This window comes from Hippichthys cyanospilos, chromosome 15 (assembly GCF_059441005.1).
Source record: "Hippichthys cyanospilos isolate Australia breed blue-spotted pipefish chromosome 15, RoL_Hcya_1.0, whole genome shotgun sequence".
Lineage (NCBI taxonomy): Eukaryota > Metazoa > Chordata > Actinopteri > Syngnathiformes > Syngnathidae > Hippichthys > Hippichthys cyanospilos.
Window position 1 is genome coordinate 6848709 of NC_142383.1, and position 22610 is coordinate 6871318.

General features: G+C 38.9%; 1 protein-coding gene across 1 annotated transcript in view; it reads right to left on the minus strand.

Moving 5' to 3' along the window:
• Positions 1–9784: 9784 nt before the first annotated feature.
• Positions 9785–22610, minus strand: part of nnt (nicotinamide nucleotide transhydrogenase) — a 41949-nt gene continuing 29123 nt past the window's right edge. Inside the window, exons 19-22 of the mRNA XM_088435692.1 lie at positions 17173–17254; positions 15318–15436; positions 13859–13974; positions 9785–12046 (exon numbers count right to left, since the gene is read on the minus strand). Of these exons, the coding sequence (XP_088291818.1) occupies positions 11903–12046; positions 13859–13974; positions 15318–15436; positions 17173–17254 (461 nt within the window). The 3' untranslated portion in view covers positions 9785–11902. The remainder of the gene's footprint in view (positions 12047–13858; positions 13975–15317; positions 15437–17172; positions 17255–22610) is intronic.

The following is a 22610-nucleotide window of genomic DNA, read 5'->3' on the forward strand; positions in this document are numbered from 1 at the left end:
ATATATATATATATATATATATATATATATATATATAAAGATTATATATATATATATATATATATATATATATATATATATATATATATATATATATATATATATATATATATATATATATATATATATATATATATATATATATATATATATATATATATATTAATGGGGTGAGTGGAAAGGTGGAAGCAGACCGAATCAGTTGGGTGCTAGCAGCCAGAGGAGTTGCTTGAAGTAGCTTTTGTTAACCAAAGTTGTACCACATTATTTTCATTGAAAGAAGCAAGCAGACCGAACCAATGTCTGGACCTACTAGTGTTAACAATCACGGGCAGTGTGAGTAGTAACTGTTTGTGCACTTCCAATGTATTTTTATGAAATCGAAAGTGAGCAATTAGTTTTTATGGGCTATGTTGTAGGGTTTTAAATAATGGTTTGAGGATTTGTGACTATAAGAAATAACAAATATGATGAGGGTAGGCTTCAGCTCTGCCGGTATTATAATTGGATTTAATTGGGAAAAGAGAAATTCTAAGGCTATGCATCGAAAAATATTGGGATTAATACTTATGTCATTGACATTATGAAAGAATATAATATTCATCCATCCATTTTCTTTAGCCACTTATCCTTACTGGGGTCACTGGCTTGCTTGTGCAAATCCCAACCTTCTGAATATAATGTATAATAACTAAAGTAAGCCCCTCTTGCCCATATAAAAGCTTTGCACATCTTTATATTTTCTCAGTCAGCTTTATGTGGATGATACCTCATGACCTGGGATAACGTTGAGTTATGCATTTTAAATTACGTGTCAACGAAGTATTGGAATGTGATGGCGTTTCCAAACTTTTGACTGGTACTACTATATATTTTTTCAAGCATGTGGCTTTCATTGACTGTAAAGCGCATGTCTGTGGCTTGTCTGTATTCGTGAGTGAAAAATAAACATGAGCATCCGAACACACGATTTCCTGACAAGTTTAATCAAATGTCACCACATGGCCTACAAGGCATGAATATACCACCATACAGCTGTGGTGCGTTCAAAGACTGGGTATATCGGCTGCTGCTGTTTCACACTAAAGCAGCTACACAGACACTAACATACACCTGCCCACACACACACACACCCTCCATGACAGCGCCGGCTAAATGGGCGGCTCAGGTGTTTCTGCCTTTGTAGTTTGACAAACACTAAGCGAGAGACAGAAAGTGAGCGAGACAGATGGAGAATAGCAGTGGAAGAGATATGATGTTTTCCTTTCTTCCGCCTGGGCTCTGAAACTCCATCTCTCTTTCATTGCCTCTTTCATTGTCACTCAGCTCTTTTGTGCGACGCTGATGAGGCCCCCTTGACACCAAAGAGGTCATCCGGCTGATACCCGACTCCCATTGACGGCCTGGTAACATCCTTTCCATAACTTCCTTTCATTTCCCGACACAAAAGCTATTAAAGTTAAGACTACATTTTTTCCCCTTGTTTAATTGAACACAGAGGTTTTTATTGCAACAGAGAACGAGCTGTTCTCTATGGTGTGGTGGTTGCAGTAGTTTTGTGTGGTAATGGGCTTTCGGCCAAGACTGGTTTACCCCATTAACCCCGAGGTGGTACAACACAATGCTTTCGCTGGGGGACTTCGATTGGGCCCCACACACGGACTAGTGGGCCACTAACACTCTAACTTACTGTACGTTTCAGTTCAAACAGTACGGCTGAATGAGTATTGCTGTAAGAGTACGTCAACATTGTTATGTTCAAGGTTGACATTCATCTTTCTTGTGGTTGTTAGTGGTTCCTTTTAAGGGGTTAGGTTTAGGGTTACGCTTTAATCTTTTGAATCCCAAAGAAATTTGACTGATCTGAGAGACTGTTTTGGATCCTGAATCCTGTGTTCTTTTTAACCAGTTGGTTTCTTTATACCATTAAATGGATCTCACAAAGCATTTAGCGCGTTCAATTTGAAAAAGAAAAAAAAAGTAGAATGGAATGGATCATATGAAGACTTTCAATAGTATGAGCCTATGGACAATAGTTGGTGCACATAGATACCTAAACTGAAAGAGGATCATGGGAAATTTGTAACTGGTTGAATCCTGCAGACCCTATAAACCACAGGTGTCAAACTCATTTTATGTGGCCCCCAAATGCTAATTGTGACTTCAAGTGTCTGGCTAACACATATTTTCAAGTTGTCATCAACTTTTACATTTGTTTCATTATCAATCTCACGTTTGAACAGTTTTTAGTGGCCTCTTGATTTCAAAATGTGTATATGAATGACAATCATACATTATTTTTATAAATTTTTTTGACTTCACAATCATAAAGGCCCTCCGATAGAAACTATAATGACAATGTGGCCCATGATAAAAAAAAAGAGTTAATAGTATTAACATGGCTACCCTGAAGAGTATATCAACCTCATTATGTTCAAGATTAGTATTCATCTTTCTTGTGGTTGTTAGTGGTTCTTTTTAAAGGGTTAGGTTTAAGGTTACCTTTTAAACTACTGGATTTCACAGAAATTTAACTGATTTGGGGAACTGTTTCACCTTTTAGAGGCCATGAACAATTTTATTGGTTGGGTCCTACGTGTATTAAAACCAGTTGGATTCTATATACCATTTAATGGATCTCCCAGAACATTTAACCAACTACACCCACCCTCCAAATAAAATAAAATAAATGAATTAAAAAAAAGGAAAGAACAATGGAATGGCTCATATATCATATGTAGACTTAGCATAGTATTTTTAGTATGAACCTATGGACAAAAATTGGTTCACACAGATACCCTAAGATGAAAGGATCAATGGTTCCCCCATTACCTGTACCCAATAAATTGTTGGGACTTAACTTAAAAAAATTAACAAAACAAAACAAAAAAAAAAAACAATCGAACCAGTTGAATAACAGACTCCTAAAGTGGAAAGATTCGAAGGGATCCTTGATAACCTTGAGCATGGTTTCTACAGACCCTAAAATACACCCACTGGAGAATTTCATCTGTTCTAACCGGCTATTCATTTCAGCCCATGGACCCTTTACCAAATCTATCTCATTGATCTTTTAGGCAGTTACCAATTACAGCGGCTTTAACCAGTTGAATCCTACAACAAACTCACTACCTGTTGGTTCCTACAGATCCCTAAAATATTTTTTTTCGAAATGGTTGGGTACTAGGGGCCATTTACCCAGCTAGATCAAATTGAATACTATTACGCAACTTGTTCAATCCTACGGACCTTCAAATTGTTGGATCCGAGAGGTGATTTATTAGTCACTATGTGTCTTTAAGCAGGTTAATGTGAAAGAATCTAAATCCTGTTGGACCCTGTGGACCATTAAATGAAACGTAGTGAGCCTTCATGTCAAATCAAGGCATGTCAATCACAACAAGAGTCTCTAAGGGCTTCACAAGTGAAATTCTTCACCAAGTGCAGGTTATAGATTTTTCAATAGTTGAACTGTATGTCTTACTGTGCCTAGCTCAACAATTTGAAGGTTACGATGGAGTAATGATGGAATTGAAAGTACCAACTGTGGTCCTGGGCGAGCAGGTATACATCTGTCTTGAGCTGAAAAACATTGTTTGCAAAATAAGTTGTCTCGCCCTTTCTTTACTCAAAATGCGTTTTTCTCATCTCCAGTGCCCGAAGGATAATAACAAACTCTTGCTAAGTGGTCCTGGAAGATGTTTCAATAAACATTTTGTTTCCCTAAAACTGTGCGTTGCCTCTGTTTTAGAGACACATTATACACTAAAAGGCCCATAGCGACACATTTCAACCCGTCGCCTCTTAGCCCTACATTAAGCAGTCCCTCTTCTTTTCATTCATCTCTCCTCCTTCCATCACATCTCTCAACAATTTACATCCAGAGGTTAGAAGCAGCTGGACAATAAAAGCAGCTTAAAAGACTCACTGCCGCAATGTTTACATTAACAGGCCCTCAGCAGCGATGAAATTGAACAGTAAAAAGGTCATTTGTGTTGTTCGCTGGCCAGGTTGCTTTGACATTTATCTCTCGCTGTCATAGTGCAAATGTCTTTCGGAAAGTGCAATGTATCCTCGAGGCCTGATTGTGGGAGCTTTTAGGACAAGCTCCATACTGTGTCCTCTCTTTTCAGGCATCAGCTTCAAAATATGTGCTTAGAATTTCATGACTGACTGGGTTTGAAAATGCTCCCAACACATTTTTAGCAACAACGGCTTTCATGGAACTTCCTTTGTTTGCCTTTCATTGAATTAAGCAAGCAAGGAAGGTCCTATTAATGGCCAACAGAGACAAAGTAAACAACAAAAAAGTCAGCAGAATGTAAATTTGATAGACACCCTTTTGATCATAGTTTTTATATATAGTAAATAATCTTTCCATCTTCCATCAAGACTTTGTTGCTGCCCTTGCAGAGTGACCAGGGTGACCAGATTTCCAAAAATAAAAATGCCAAAAGTTCATTGAAAAGGAAATATGCAATTCATTCTCAACAGGAACGATTCATAACAAATTTAACAACTACTCAATATAGTGACCGTAGTGAAATTTGTTCTCCCATTACCTGAAACTTGAGTTGGCATGTGGCTGTTCTGATTTTGGTTTGTCAAACAAATAAATTGCTTTCGCATACCCCTTGCCATCTGCTCACAGCCATTGCCATTTGGTGCATTAAACTAATATTTCAATCAACAACTGAGATGTCCTACTGTATGAGTGGTCATTGAACAACTAAATGAGTGAATACAGTACAGGCAGTCCCCTGGTTACAAATGAGTTCCTTTCCCATGCTGGCGACGCAACCCGATTTTTTTGCGCAAAACAATTCACCGTTCAATTCCCCTAAATACTCTCTAAATGTCTAAATGATCAAATGCACATCAGCGTCTCGTCTTTTGCCTGCCTTTTTCATGATATTCAGCTTCGTTTCCATCCTAATGGCTTTCCTCTTGGCTGGACCAGATTTTGCTTTTCAGGGGGGCCATGATATTGAAAAGCAGGGTAAAAACCGCAAGGATACCAAGAAGATTACGGTGCACAATACCGACACTCTACAACGCCTGAGTCTAATCCGCCATTTTGTCTCCAGTAGCCCACCGTTGTAAAGTTGAAACAGCATAGCTTGAGTTGCGCTTAACTGAGGACTTTTGCTTCTCCGCGTAGCTATAAATCAGCACTTTTTTTTGTTTTTTTTTCTTGTTTTTGGCAAAACCTTCTTCGTAAAGCTGAAAACCAATTGGCACAATATAACTCGCTCTCCCACATTGGGAATGTGCCAACAGAACAAAAAAAAAACCTCCACTTTCTAAGCTTTGACTTCATTTCCCATGATTCATCCACACAGAAGCAGAATGTAGTTTTAGTTCCGGTATGACATGAATGTGACAGTAAACATTTAAATTCCTTCTCAAATGATTTATCTTATAAGTTGATATGCTGGCCACTATTCTTGTCGTCGTTCACATAGCACAACAAATAACAGAGAGTGCATGCGTTCAAGCCAGAGCAAAACAAATCCAAGACTCTCACCCGCCCTACCTTCCCCTGGCGTGACAGATAGCACGATACATCTTTTGTTGACTTCATTACTTTAAAGCATAGTTGCAGATGTTTACTACAATTACCCCCGGGGGACGTGTGGCTGTCACATGGCCTCACTGCAAGTCATTAAAGTAGCAGATACAGCTTATAGCCCGTTTACACTGACCATTTGTTAGAAGACATGTGAAACAGATGCCCCCCTCCCCGATTTAAAAAAACAAAAACACTTGAGACGTTTCATCCTCGGTCTTGATTATGGCACACTCAGAAACACACCACTAATCTACATGATCTAAGGAGGAGGCATTCCTTGTCAGCAAATCCCACCCAAAACACAATTTCATCTACGTACCTTTCAACAAGGATTACTTCATGTCCACATGGCGATAACATGTATAAATAGAGCATGTGTAAATGAGGCCGGGTTGTCTAGTCTTGCCTTTTCTGCTTTTGTTTTAAACGTGTCAAACATTCGCCGTGGTGTTTTTCTGTGCTTCTTGTGAACTAAGTCTAAGTACTCCATCTAAAACCCTAAATATTAGGACTGCATATATATGGTCTATCTACAACACTTATCTAAAGAGTCACAATAGAGTATTTACCTATGAAGATTTCCATTGTACTGTATGTTAGCATTAATTTAGCATTTACGTGGTTGTTTTACTTTGTAAATATGTGTATGTTTTCATATGTGTGTGTCTCTGTGTTTTAACAATATTACATTGGAATACAAAGAATACAAAGATGGAGGCTCCTAAATCAATTTTTTTCGAGTTATGGATCATCAAAGCCCCACAGGCTTTGGGACCCAGGAGTTGCACGCTAAATTTGGGAAGGGAGCAGGAGGCCCTGATCTTCTGTTTTAAAGTAGACTTGTAAATGACTGTATCTGTATATATCCTGACCATGTCTACCAAAATCTGCACACACAAGGACAATAAGTGTACTATTTTGAGAGATATCACCACTTTAAAATTGGATTCTTGAATGACGCATAACATTTTCTTGACATTTTTGTGATCCATCTCGTGGAAATGTTTGAAATTGGTGGGGTTTCAACTGCTTTATCATCATATATATGGTAATACTGTCGTGTATTTAGAGAATTTCGAGGCATTCAGGTGATTGCTGGGGGTACAGGAGGCTATGGGATAAAACGATAATCGTAAGGCCACACATTGGCAATGTGAATAGTTGATGATGGGAATGAGCTTTTTACACTTTTAACAGTCACCTTTTTACACTAAAGCTGTCACTTTAAGACTCACCTTGAATACAGAATACATGGTACATCTTAATAGGCTAACATGAAGACAAAATAGCTATATAGAATTTTGATCAAACACTTATCCCCTACCAAAACACTCCCCACAAAAAATTTGCATCCTCATCAAAGTGCACGCAAAGCCGCAGGGCAAAAAGTGGCGGATGGAGGCTTATTGTGGCAGAGGCATGCGGGCAATCCATCAGACTTGAGGGTAAATAGTGGCAGAACAGGGAACAAGAGGCTGTCACCTTACTTGTTTATGACACTGCGAAGCCTTATTATTGACACCGGCTAGAGCCCTACACAATCTTATAGCCATAAGCTTTTTGGCAAAAATCTTTAAATCGCTATCACCTGCATCTTAGCCCCAATGTGGCGAGTGACAGCTCCCTTCAGATGTTGCGTAGCCACAGAAGAGATAAGAGCCTGTCTGAGTGCTACTTGTTACAGGATGAAGCCACCCTCATGGCACACGCATGCACTCATCATCCTATCGTTTCATCTCTGTGGGCACCCGGCCTAACCCGAGCGCCCCCAGATGGCTCTCCAATGATGAATGGCAAATCAAGTGGCGCTTAGAGGTGAATATGTCACACAAACTTGTATTTACATTTTAGGTAGTAACGCAACCCCCATGGCTCACTCATGCAAGCCCTTTGTGTCACTCACACTCACGCATACACAATTAGAACGGTTACAGAGGTGGCCACCTAACCATTAAGCACAACGCATCTCCAAGTGGTGCTTTGTTTCAACTGGGCACAATTGCACAGAAACTTGGTTAGTTTCATGTTTGCGTATAAATGATGCTAAGAATAAAATCTAAACATGTCTTGATTGCAAATTGTTGAAAATCCTAGTTTTGGGAAAAATACGGTTAACGTGCATCTTTCAAAGTTCCATAGGAACCAGCACCTTCGAAAAAAGATCTTGACCTCAAACCTTCAGGAACAGCAAGGCCGGGGCGATATACACTATATTCTGTATCAAAAGCTGACAGTGCGCCTTATAATCCGGTGCACCTTATACAGAACATAAACTGTGAGTTTAAACTGTGAGTGGACAGCTCTTCTCTGCTCTTCCTTGCCTAGTCCCCCCCCAGCAACACGCACAAACCTCAGGTCTCCTTGCATAGAATAGAAAGGAATCGAATGCCTTCGCAGTGGCATTGTGTACTGTCGTTGGTATGAATTGAAATTGGCAGCACCTTATCCAAATACTATTGTTTGTATCCTACTTGATACAAGTTGCAATGATTAGCCTTTGGAAAAAAAAAAAAAAGAAAGAAAAAAAACTTTTATTTATTTTGCTCTGAAATCTTATTTTTAAGCAAAAACACCCAGCCCTAACAATTGGAGAAAGAACACTGAAAAATAACTTCCAGGAGAAGCTTAGGACAGAATTCAAGATTTTATCCTTTTAGAATCTGACGAAGTTTGACAATTATATTAATTTAGGCAACCTCAACCTTAGGTTAGGCAACCTCAACCTCAATCGTCAGTCTAGATTTAATCTTAAATCTAATTTCCTGGGGCATCATCTCCCAAAGTTTTCTTGTTGCTACCTGTGTGCGTGTGTGTGTGTGTGTGTGTGTGTGTGTGTGTGTGTGTGTGTGTGTGTGTGTTGAAAATAGTCATATGACCACCATGAAAGATTTAGGAATTTTGTGACTAAATGATTTGCGATTTGGTGTGTGGCCTGTGACGAGAGAGTTTATTGATATTTTATCATTTATATTATATTTTAATGCAAACCCTAGCCCTTGGCCTATGCATTCCATTTTTCTTTGCATTACATTATTACATGCAAGGCATTTCAAAACCTTTCCACTGAACAATATTATATCTTCTTCAGTGGGAGAACAGTGCCAACAGAATTTTCCTTTGCATTATGTTGTCTTCACAAATGTGCAAGTTACCACTGGCATAACTACGCAATTGGCTTTTGAACTTTGTGCTGCTAATAATTTGAAAAAGGTCCTTTTCACTTTTGGTGCAAAGGACATATCAGCCAAGGTGTCCAAAAACAACTGCGAAACCTGGAGTCATCAAATTACAGCACAATTTTCCACTTTGCTTCAATCTCAGAGGAGAGTCATTTTTATTTATTTATTTTCATTTGTAGATGTAGCAATGATTACTTTTAAGAGTTCCTGAACCCACGTGGAAAATATCCATTTCACAATTATGCCAATATTTAATTTGTCTAAAAATGCAGTCCACATGAGTAAAAAACACAATTTCACATAAGCATTAACCACGCTAACAAAACTGTAACCTTAATTTCCTTTCCAACACTAAAGGCCAACAAAATTCGCAACTTTGAGAACAATATGCCAACACGCTCCCACGGATATGAAACATTTTCTGGACTTGCTTGTAGATGACTCTTTGTCATAGTCTTTCCAAACCATTATTTTAAATAAAACAAAATTAGTCTACAGGGACGGCTGACGAAAATTCGTCAGTCGACCATTTTCTTCGAGCCAGCGCATCTGTTTCTTATCAGTGAGTTCGTTGGAATTGCAGGCTCACTCGAACATATGCTGGTTGGAAGACAAATTGGCCACTAGGTGGCAAAACTGCCAATTTTAAGATAGTAAGCAAAATTATACTTAAACAATTGGCTACAGCAATAACATTATGAAAATATTGTAACAAATATTTATGTATATGATACAACATTGTCAAAGCTCGACAAGCTATAAAGATAGATAGGGAGGAAAGAGTTGAATGTAAGGGGGAGCAAATGCAGGTTATAAGTGCAAGTCAAAATTGTTAAATGGTTTTATTCAACGCCTTTCAGTCATCAGCATCGAAGGAACGACACAATCCTTAGCACACATTGTAATTTTGGATTAAAATGAGTGGAAGACAAACTAAATGAAACTGACTTGTATTGAAAGCTACTGTACCTGCAGAAGGAAGTCATGACCAATAGCCACCCAAAAAATAATCAATCACACAAGCTACAGTACATAGTGTAAATACAAGTTTATTTATTAGGGATGATGCTCCATGATAAACAAAAGCGGAAAAGAACATTCACAGTACATTTTCCTACCACGGTGCAATCAAAGCTTCAAATCCTGTGCTTCACAAATGTCATTTTACAAAAATATTTTCCGCATGGGGGACAGAGAATGTACAATGCAAATTGCCTCGGGAAAGTGATCAGTTTTCAAAATTTTGGGCAAAAATGGATTTAATTGTTCCACCGACAGCATTAGCGCCTTAAGTTCTGATGCGATCTCTTGTAAGTACTCGATGTATTAGCAACAACTCAAACAAGACTGCAGCAAAACTGAGGTCAGATGGTTTAACATCACGCAAAAGACGAAGGAAGGGTTACAAGGTAAATCAAGTACAGAAATGACGTGTGATTGGTCAGACGGAAAAAGCTACTGGTCGTGTGTGTGTGTGAAGAGGTAGAGAGAAGCGGTGGTCCAACATGGCGGAAAGGTCCCAAGGGGGTAGTACACATCGGCAGATCTTATACAACATTTACAAAACACATGAAATAAACTGACCTTTCTTCTTGTTCTTCACACCAGGAAAAATAACATCAGGCGCTGTAAACTAAACAGTTCTACTCAAGAATATGCCATGTTAATTATGAAGGTACAAATATGAATAAAGATGGCTTTACACTGCTTCAAGATGACAATTCTGATTTTTTTGGACTGCAAAGAACAGTGATTCTCAAAATGTGACATTCCCACTACGTGGTATTGGGGGAGAAGGGATATTACTGCCCAAATACAGCTCAGTTGCATTTCATTTCTAAGTTTAACACTTTTGTGTGTAATCTTAAATATACTTGTTTATTTTTCACAATTTAATTATAATGTATGATAGATTTTAATCAAACTATCAATTAAACATATCGCAATTGTTCACTTGGACTTGCATTATAAATCCAGTCTTTCAATAGGGCCTGTTTAAACAATCATTCTTTTAATGATTGACAATTAAATTGCATTAATCTTTTAATGTCCTCAAAAGAAAATAGGAATTACACAAACTCCAGATTATACACTGTCAAAAACACACAGGTTATCTAAACATGTGCAGTGAAATATCTGAACGGAAGATCTCATTGCTGCCCATTAAAAATCAGGAAATTACATTTATGAGGCATAAATATAGCTTTTTCTGTTGTTTTTTTCAGATTATGCACTATGCAGATGCATCTTTTTCAGTAGATTCAGAAAGATTCAGTATTTTAAGGTCCATTATGATTGTGGAATAATTACAAATCAAGAAGCACCTGGCTTCTAAAACATTTCTCAATACAGTATAAAACTGCAAAAGAAGTACTTTACAAATCTGGTTTGATCATATTGCTTGTTTTTCACACCAGTCACGAACACGTTTAATAATCCCAAAGACATTTTTTCACGTTTTTTTTTGCGCTTTGACTAAAGTGTCTAAAAATGGCTGATGAAGGACTAAAGGAGAATGAAGGACTAAAGTAGTCAATTAATCTGTAATTAAACGGTAATATAACTGATTCACTTCCCTAAGTACTCAATTACCTAATGTAATTGTCCACTTTAGTACCGGATCAATAATACTGCCATTTTTAGAGCCTCCTTCGGCCAAGCACTTGAAAAAGCGATCAAGTAGTATCCATTTATTGAATATCTGGACTCTAAAAAAGATGAAAATCTGTCTTTGAGATTGAACGAGTAGAAGCATTTCAGCCATTTAATCCATTACAACAGGAGTGTTGGGAAAACAAAAACAAAAACATGCTGTATTTTCTGAATTGTCATTTTCTTTAAGTAAAAAGACTAGTTCTTCAATATCTATTTCCTAAAAGTCGAATTTTACACATCTAACATGTAATTATATCTATATGGATCTCCACAAGGGAAATGGAAGACCCCTCCTTCATCTAAAATGCTAAAAAAAACAAACAAAAAAAAACACATCATGTAACTGCACAAATGTTACGTGTACGATAAACGCAGCCATTTGTCTTATTGTAAAGTGTTGATGGGAATGGCGTAAAGATGATGCAATGTCGCTGGACCTCGCTGTCTTTCCCTTTTTGGACTTTGAGAGGATTCAAGGGGAATGGCGGAGCGCCCCTCACTGAGCTTCGCGGACCTTGGCTTGCAGGGCGTCGCACGTCTTCTTGGCGTCGCCCAGCAACATGGCCGTGTTGGGCTTATAGAAGATGGGGTTGTCCACGGCGGCGTATCCCACGCCCAGCGAGCGCTTCATCACAACCACCTACGGGAGTGGAAAACGTCACATCAGGAAGTTTAGTCAAATCCCAAGTTTTCCAATGATCAGCTTCTGTCGATGGTGATGAAACGGCGACAGGAAACATCAAACAAACAGGACCTCTCAAAGTACAGCTGTCTTTTTTTTTTTTTTTTGATGGTTGCTCCTACTTTTTGTGTAATTGTGAAAACTATTCTGGTGACAGTGGTGTGAGAAACAAGTGATTTGAGTTACGAGCAAGTCTTAAGATAAGGCTGTTCTGTAATGTAAATTCCAAAGCCCTTTCAGCTCAAGGGCTTGCTAACATCTGCTGCAAGAATTCCTTTCCCCCGTTTCACTTTAAGTGATCATTTAACTCCCCCTGTGCCAAAAAACACTTTGTCGCTGTTTTGAGCGGAAAAGTTAAGGAGGTTTATTCTCCGAAATGGCTTACTCAAGCTTCACGTTGCAGACTTGTTTAAAAACATTTCCCTAAACACTGCAAGGTCTTATTACTCCATTTGTGTGGGTGCTTTCCTTGTATTTCTCTGTGGTGAAGGCGGTCCTCACTTTATAACTGAGTTTTTTCTTTCTTTCTGTGAATACTGAACTCAATTTTTTGCAAACAAATGGTCAAAGAGACAAACATAAAAAATAGCAACATATGCAGACTGATCATGTGACTGCAGAAATCATTTACTTAAAATACAGACAGAGATGTAATATGTGTGTGAGACTTTCAAATTGATTCCATTGACAAAATAATTTGTTCATACAATAAATATCAAACAGCATTGGCCATGAAGGACACTATTTTATTTTTAGTTTTTACACACACCCAATGCTGTCAAGTGATTTCATATTCAAGTAGTTACGTAGACGCAAAAATAAAAATATGTTCCACAAGGCTTGTACTTAAAATTGTAATATTATCATAGGATATTTTTTCTCCCAAAACTGCTGTAATAACTCTCTTTGATCATTTGATGTGGTACTTTCCAGTAAAATAAAATTAAACAAACTCTTTCCGGCATTTTTCTTATAGTCTTCTAAGAGAGAAAAAAAAAATCTTACTCAGGTATCTAGTATCTGCGAGGATCTTTGAAGGTCAAATTTACAGTGAGATGGGGATGTATATATGTACAACTAATACTGTATCTAATATGGTGTTTGAACTTGCATTGATCTTTTTTTCCTCCAATGAGGCGTCAAGCAATTTTTTAAAGTAAAACTACATAAACATCCATCTACATCTGTCTACGTGCGGGTGACTCTCCTCAAAGTTTGATTGTTCGGCTGCCAAAGGAAGTAAATAGATTTTTTTTTTTTTTTTTTTTAACTCTCCTCCTGACACCCAGCCTTATCATTCGTGTCCACTATTGTGTCCATTCTGTCTCAGCAAGACAGCAAAGTTAAATGCCATTACGAGCACATAAGGACTCAGTAAGGTTGCTCAAAAGACTCAAAAGATATACCGTAAACCAAAAACACATGTCCATTACAGTGGACACATATCAAAAGGCTGATTCTCAGGTGGATATAATAATTAGTATCATAATTCATGTTAATTCAATAAGGCTATCTTTTGAGGGTTTTTTTTTTTTTTTCTCCAGCAGGATGTTTTGGAAAGGCTGCTGTTGGGCAAAAAATATCAATCCCAGATCTCGGAGCAGTGCCATCCCACAAGGACACTGTCTCCTTCTAATAGGATCAGGATGGGATTGCACCTGGCGTTGTATATGTTTCTTGCGACATCCACTTGTCTGTTTGTCTTTTATCTATTTTGGGCCAGCGGACGTGAATGTTACGACGGAGCGGCGTGTGCCAGATGCGTCTCACCTGCTTGGCCTTCCAGACCTCCAGCACGGGCATGCCAGCGATGATGGAATTGGGGTCTTCCTGGGCGGCCGAGTTGACTGTGTCATTGGCGCCGATCACCAAGACCAGGTCGGTCTCTGATTGGACGCACAAGTTTCATTCATTAAATAAAATACGAAGCCTATATTAACTGTCGCACCAAAAGTGTATGATAATGGAAAAAAGCAATTTTCGATGACGTGTTAAATCATTACGATTAGAGATCGACCGATGTGCTTTTTCGGTGATCAAAGAGGCCGATAACTGATATTTACAGCCCATTTTGTTTCAAGGAATAATGAAATATTTATTCCAGTAATGTGGATTTTTTTTGAATAAACAAATCCTAACATTTAACATCATCCAAATTGCTTGTAATCTCAATCAGCAAAGAAAACATCTCCCGTGGCAACACCACAAAAAAACAAAACAAACCAAACAAAAAAAAAAAAACACGCATGCATGCACACACACACATACACAAGATCACTTTCCTCTCACCGTTCTCTCAACAGGCTTCCCTGCAAACCACTAACTTGATTTTACTCAACCTCTGTCAGTGATCAATCAGTGTTGACAGAAAGATTTTTTTTTAAGTGAAAATGACTGTGATGACATCACAAATTAGCAGTTAGCTGGGTGTTCGCCTGCATGCTGCTTAGGTCCCCACTGTTTACAAGAGTAGATTAGCCTAGAAGGCGGGTGGGGCATTCAAGTCCAGGCAGTGCTACTTTATTTATATAGCACACTTAATACATAAGGTAATTCAATGTGCTTTTGGTGGTTAAAAGTTCAGTAGTCTCTTTAAATTTCTTTCTTTTCTAAACTTTGTAACGTGCACATCTGCGCCTGTGTGTGTGCTCTTTGTTTTTGCTACATGGTAGAGACCAAATCCTGGGTTTTACTGACTTTGGGAGGACCTCTTGCACTCGTGGGGCCCGTTGATGGACCCCACAAGTCCAGACCACTTTTTAGGGTCGAGACTTGCTTTTACAGGATAGGTGTCAAATGGATTTTGGTGATGGTTAGTGTAAGGGTTAGGCAATCTTTTGTGATGGTTAGCGCTAGGGGCTGGGAAATGCATTATGTCAATGAGGTGTCCTCACTGTGATAGAAAAATCTGCTAGTGTGTATGTGGGACCACTGCCATATATGGCCTCACTACTGATTGGCTCTGGCGCTTGCAAAACTAACGAATCACAGTGCTGGATTGAGGCTTTATTACAGAACATCAGAGAAGTGCAGGATCAGAGGCATAATGACTGGGTTTATCAGCCATAAGATTAATTAAAAAAAAAAAAAAGTAGATGCCTATATGCATATATCGGCCCCAATAATTGGCCCAGCCGATAATGTGTCTATCTCTAATTATGATGCATACATCCAATAGTTAAATAGTATAAAGTTCTGCTCTAGGAAGATCCAGCTTAGCTTGTCTTACCAGGGAAGTCTTCATTAATTTCCTCCATCTCAAGGACAATGTCATAAGGGACACCAGCTTCGGCCAACAGCACGTTCAGCTGACCAGGCATACGGCCTGCAACGGGGTGGATACCAAACCTGCAATAACACATGTGATGACTATTTTTAAACACCATCAACATAAGACATAACTTTTAACAAAGGCAACAAAACTATTGAGGAAAAAAAATAAGTTTTGGGCTGAATTTGGACAGTTGTTCCGCTACAAAGAAATCAATGAGACTATTGTCAACAATTTTTTGGGTGTCCGTAGTTGACCGTTCAGTTGCAAATGTCACCTCAATTGGATTCAATATTTCTCCCCTTTAAAACCAATCACTAGATTTGACTAATTACAATAATGCTTGTATAAAAGCAGAGGAAAAATATATAACCGGCCGGAGATTTGTGCTGTTGTTGCTGACCTGTTTGCAAAAATGTTTAAATGTTTAAATTAATAGATGTTCCATATAAAAAAAAAAGAAGTATCAGACAAAGAGAACCGCTAAATTCATCATTTTTACCTCACTCAAATCTGTTCCTCTGCAGAAAGTTTGGACAACCCTAGTCGAAAGCATGTATTGCTTTTACCCATTGTACACATTCATTTTGGGCACTCATGTTCATGCTTTCTGAGAACTACCACAGTGAAAAATGTGTTTAAAAAAATTCAATATAAGAGTTATAAAATGTTGCGAATTGTGTATTTGATCACCTTCAACTCAGGACAGAATTCTGGCTCTCTTTGATTGGCTGCTGCCCATGTGGCTCACAGTTTTGGAAATTCAACACATTTTTAGAACTCTAAATCTCAACTCGTCATTGGAATACATTTCTTACACTACAATCTGAATTTCACTGCGGCCAACGCTAAAGAGCTGTCAGAAAGTTGTTGGGAACAGAATTGCAGTACTGCACAAGACTGGAATGGCATACAAAAATAAAAAATTAAAAAAAAAAAAAGGAAAAGGTTTGGTCAAAGAGAAAGCATCCTAAATGAACAATTTACAAATTCAGAACAGGATCAAATAATTATTTCCGCTACTGTGCATGTGCTGGTTTAAGGAAATGAGAATAAAGCAGCCGTATTGTGTAATGGATTAACTGGTATTAGTTTGGTGATTATACGCAGGAGCAAAGTGCTGGCGGGCCACAGCATCTGGGAGATATTAACGGCGGCGGCGGCTGGGGATTGAAAACGACACTTTGGAAACAGTCAATGCAAGGGAAGCGAGTGCAAACATAATATTGCTTATTACGATGACAGGACCCCAGGAATGTAAGATTAATAGGGATTAGAGTCATTAAGAATTAGAATATAGATCAAAGTATAGAAAGGTTCTCTTGAACTCTGACCACTTTTCCTCTAATCAAGTACAAATGCTGCAAGTAGCTTGGAAACAGCAGCTGCCACCGCCACCATCAAACAACAGAGGCGGGACAATTACGCAGGCTTCCGCTTGGCCTTTCCACATCTATCCTTCTTGTGTTGGCCCTTTGTTTTTGCCCCGACATCAATGGTCAACTACATCCATCCATGACACAAGTTGATGCAGTTTTCTGTGTGATATCATTTGCAGCACATGAACGCAGAAGTCCTACTGGAATTCATTCAAAATTATCGCGTGCCCCAGGGTTCCATCATCCACTTCAGTAAACAATTACTACAAACATTAGCTTGTTTGTTCAACGTTTTATTCTAATCGACTTTATATTGCTGGTCACAACAGGGGTGGTGCATGTGAGGAGCCAATAAACACAGCAGGGCCGTTACAAGTGAAGAATGTTGACTTGGAGAAGAATAGCCAGGGTGGGGTTCGTTATGTGGAACTTACCGGACGTCCTTGCCAGCATCTTTGAGATTCTTCACCAACTCTGCGATGGGGTATTGCGCCTTTGCAGCACAAAGACCATAACCTACAAGAAAGGTTGGAAAAAAATATTAGAGGGGCCCTATCATGAAAAGTTAACTTTTTGGAGCTTTGAACCAAGTTACAAAGGTGATTTCTCAACCTGAACACCTCTGAAATGTTATTTTCCATCGTTGATGCAATCCTGCACTCACACCAGCTTGATTCAAGCAGAAAAATGTGACTTATGACAGAAACATTTTGTCCCTCACATACACCCCCGTACCATCTGCCCAGACTTCCCTCTCCCTAGCCACTTCGTCCAGCTCCTCCGGGAGGATTAGACTCTTAGAGGAGGGACATAGACTCTCCAGTGTGTCCTCAGTCCTCCCAGAGGCCTCATCCAGGTGGGACATGCTCGGAACATCTCACCAGGGAGGTGTCCGGGAGACATCCAAACCAGATGCCCGAGCTACTTCAACTGGATCCTCTCAACGGGGAGAAATAGAGGCTTGACACTAAGCCCCTCCCAGATAATTGAGCTTTGACTTACATGACCGTTTCTCTAAAGGAGAGCCCGGACACCCCAGCTCGTGACCATAGGTGAGGGCAGGAGCGTAGATTGACCAGTAAATAGAGAGCTTCGTCTTTCAATTCAGCTGTTTCTTTAACACGACAGATGGGTACAGAGTCCGCATCAGGTCAGATGCTGCACCAATATGCCTGTTCCATCCTACTCTCACTCGTGACCATAACTCCAACATACTTGAACTCCTCCACTTGGGACAGGACCTCATGCCTGACCCGGAGAGGAAACTCCGCCCTTTTCTGACTGAGGACCATGGTCTCAGATTTGGCAGTGCTGATCTTCTCCAGTTATATTTGGAGGTCATGGCCTGAAGAAGCCAACAGCACCACATTATTCGCAAATAGCAGAAATGCAAAGCTGGCACCCACAAACCAGACACGCCTAACTCTTCGGCTGCGCCTACAAATTTTGTCCACAAAGGTAATGAGCAGAATCCGTGATAAAGGGCAGCCGAGGCCCACAGAAGAGTAACTATGCATCAAACTTTACCGTGTCTTTGAGTTTCATTTTGGCTGTAGAGTTGAGGAGGCATCATTTTGCACCGAGTCAACCAAGTAAACGGCAACGTTTCATTTATAAGTTATGTGTTGCCGTAGAAAATGCCAAAGTGGCAAAAATGTGTGTTTGGGAGCACACAGCCGAACAAATAACGTCAGTAGTAAATAATTCACCCACGAGAAAAATCATAGTTAGTACTGACTGGGTTCCCACGAGAATGATTTGAAAGGAGGAACAGGTGTTAGTGAAAGCAGTATATTGACGCTGTTTTGCATTTTAATGTCAGTAAATCGCCTGTTTTTGGCCCCGTTATTCACGCTGTTGGAATAGTCTCCATCACCCGCGAGCCTCGTGAGGATGAGCGGTCAAGATGATGGATGGATGGATGTTTCGTGGCCGGCCGGCATTGAACGACCTCATGAAGGGGACCAGGCAGCCAAAACTCATACGGTAATTAATATGGAATTAAATCACCAATGTGCCAAATCTACAGTGATTTATGTGCATATGTTTAACTGTGGAAAGTGAAAAAATACCATGCTCTTGGCCCTTTAATGTATGCTTATTTTGTGAAAAAAAATATAGGCCCACATCACTTTTTATGAAGATGAAACAATAGCATTGCTGGAGTTAACGCTGTTGACACAAAAAAATAAAATTAAAAAAAGTCAGCAAAAACACTAATGAGTACCATCAATGTCAACTATGTTTTTACTTTTTTTAAGGGAATTGGTGGACAGCTCTAGTTTGAGCATTAAACTGGGGGAAAACAAACAAACAAACAAACAAACAAAAAAATCTAACTTTACAGATTTACTTTGTTCCAAATACTAGCAGTAGAAGAATTGAACACAAGAGTTGTATCAATTTTTTTTTTGTCTGTTTTATTTTGGTTGGTTTATTGAACACTAAAAACACAATGTAAAATCGAGGAAAACAAAAAGGAATCATTGACGGATATTATAGTTGAGTAAATGTTCAAGGGGATTAGAAAATACAAAAACTTTTCTTGTCTTACTCTAGTCTTACTCGTTTTCTATTGAATCGTCATCATAACACTCCAGTACTCAATGGACTGGTTGGTTCTGAATAGATTGAGCAGTTAATAATTTGTATAGCCATGTCTTCACTAATACTGTATTTTGATTTTGAGTTGTTCTGGTTAAATCAGTCAAAAAAAGCATAGAGCCGTTTCTGAAATTTACATACTTAATTAGCAAAACGAGGTATCCACAATGTTAGAAAAAGGTACGTTATGCAAGATGACCTGAATCAATGTTGTCAACTAACACGAGTAGTCTCATTTTCAATATCAATATCATTAACAATAATAGTATGGGACCGGTTGACAGCAGCAGCAAGGCTGGCAAGGTAATGAGGAATACAAAATCCCTGCCTGATCAGGCTGTTTTAGCTAACACCACAGGACCATTTTTGAAGTGCAGTCCTGCCGCTGACCCTCCTAACCCTCAACCGCTCACAGACTACCCGCTGTGACTGCGTTTTACGATCCCGCAGAATGTGCTAATGCGGTTGTGAGAGCAAAGCGTGCTGCGAGTTTGAGGGATTAAGCAGGTACACTTAAAAAGAAAGAAAGAAAAAAAAAGGAACCCGTAACCTTGCCAGCTTCAAAAGAGTTCCACTGCCAGTGGTTGCACATTGTCAAATCCGCAATAAACCTTAGATGTTAGCGCAAGGGGTCGAACGTGTACTCTCTGGATGTGGTGAAGCATAATGGCATTACTGAGGACTGAAACGTGAGTATATAAATTAACAGCTAGGTTAGCTAAGCCAATTGTGTTTGAAATATTCGGGGCAGAAGCTTATCAGTATTTACTTATACTGTTACTTAGGGTGGCAACCAACATTTGGCCAAAAATAGCAGAGTAAATATAATTTTGGTTTTCATCTGAAAGACAATTAAAGCTTCAACGCATGTCAGCGAATCAAGAAAAGAGCTTCCACTTCTTTCCTAGGACTACTATTTTAGCTTCAGACTAAACACACCAAAGAATACATGGAGGACAATGCAATAGCCATGGAAGGCTTTTATTTTTAAGTTGGCCTTCATCGCTATGGCAGCGAATAGGCTAGCTACAAGTAGCTGCCAAATCACAGAGCTACACACACTAATCAAGAAAAAAAATTGCATTCAATCACTGATTAAGTATGCTAAAGAAACTTCAAATCAATTACGCTATCATTGTATGATATAGCAAGAGTATCCGGCATTTCACTAGCTGCTAAATATGTATCTTATGCACGCGGTGCATTCAAACGCACAGACAATACAAACTAAAACAGAAAAAAAATGTCAATGCATCGAAAGTTAATAGGGGCAAATGTCTAGGTGATAAGCATTTCCTGTCAATCTATAAAAGCCAACATATCAGAAAAAATGATGGGGATGAAATTACATCGAACATTTATTTCTTTACAAAAAATCCAGTCCATCTAGTTACTTATCAGCAATACTTGATAAAATAACTAGGCTTCTATAGAAGTAACTAGATGTAGTAACTAATAAGTAACTAGATGGAATTGGTTTTTCAATGAACAAAAATAAAAAAATACACCTCATTGAAAGGCTTGCAAGTGTCATGAATAGACCGCTAGCACCACCTAGTGGTTTTGGGATGTCAACACAAAAAATTCTTTTGTGCCTCATTCGCAAGTTGCCATTGAAAGGATTAATGCAAAAATCAGTGGACATGCATGATAAAACATCGGGTTTTCAATATGTCCAAAATTGACAATATTGCCAGTTTTGAATGGCAGTAAATGAGCCTGACATGGGCGAAATTTGACACCGACAGGGTGTACCTCTTGGCCCCCCTTTTGCATGCATTTAGAAGGGACAGCAATGTGGCATTTTGAAACTCTTCATGTTTTGACAATCTATGAAATCCTAACCATGCTGCCACATGCCGACTGGTCTAATGGCATTTATGATCCTTGTTGCAAAAACTAATCAGAAACCCTCTTGCTTGGATACGCCTGTTATCGGTAAATAGTTGAGTTTCCATCACCAGAAAGAAAAACAAAAAGTAAATTATTCAGCGCAGTTGTTCTCTCTCTGCTTCCAACATTCCACATTTTGAAGAAAAATAAACCTGAAAGGAGGTGGACCAGACAAAGCATGCAAATCATGTTTATTGAGGAAATTCCTAATGTTTTCTCCTGATGTCAATCAGAAGAGGTGACAGATAGCTACATTGGTCTCAAATAGTTAAAGTGAAATTGAAAGGATGGATTAAAAATGGAAGCACTCTTTGGAAATAAAATGTGTGGTAGCTTCACTGACCTCAAAGCAATCGTGGCAGTGTTGTGAAGTATCTTTGACAGTGTTTGTTGTGATTATTCTAAATTCTCATATTTTGACTAGTTGACTTCTAAAAATTTTTAATTTGTTAAAACAATGGAGAAAAACAAACCAAAACCATTTTCCACCACTCTGTCCAACCCAGGCTTTATTTTGGCCCCTTTTTAGCGATGCTGTCTGATATGATTGCTGCTGTTATCCATTAGTAACAAAAACACGCCACATATATATAAATATAAGTTTAAGTCGTTCTGTGGCTAGGGTTATTTGCAGCTTACTCTACATAAACAATTAATGGATCACGATTGTATGCTTCTATGCAAATTGCCATTGTGGTTCTTCTGGAGTGTATATATATCTTAGCCACCTGGATGCAGCATAAAATAGGCATAAATAACACATAAAGAAGAGCATGTTTGTGAGCATTGTTAAAGTGTCGAAATGTGTTGCTGCACTGTTAGTGTTTAAATATCCATTGCTTCAAGTGCTAAGAATGGTTTAGAGCAAAAAAAAAAAGAAAAAAAGACAACTCTTGTCAGGTTCCAACATTTTTGTGGGGATTAGTAGACCCAAATGCAGGAGAGAAGGGAGCAGGGTGTGCTCAACAATAGTGATTGTCAATATTAAAGGGATCCGCCGTCATGATGACGGGTATGAAAACAGGTCAGGTGTGCAAAAGGTCAGCCATACCTGACCCCTCAAGGGAGGTTCAGGGAATAGTCCCCGGGAAGAAACATTATGAATATTTCATATTGAAACACATAAATTTGAGGGCTTTTGAAGGAAAAAAAAAAAGACGGTTAAAATACAGCATCTCCGGTCACAATATGCCATGGGTGTCCAAATTCTGCCCTCGAGGGTGGGTATTGTGCATGTTTTCTAGGTCTCTTTCCGTGACACACTTATTTCAAATGATCAGATCATCAAGAGATAAGCAAAATCCTGATTATAATCCTGATCATTTGAATCAGGTGTGTCGTAGAAAGAAATCCGAAAAACATGCAAGACTCTGGC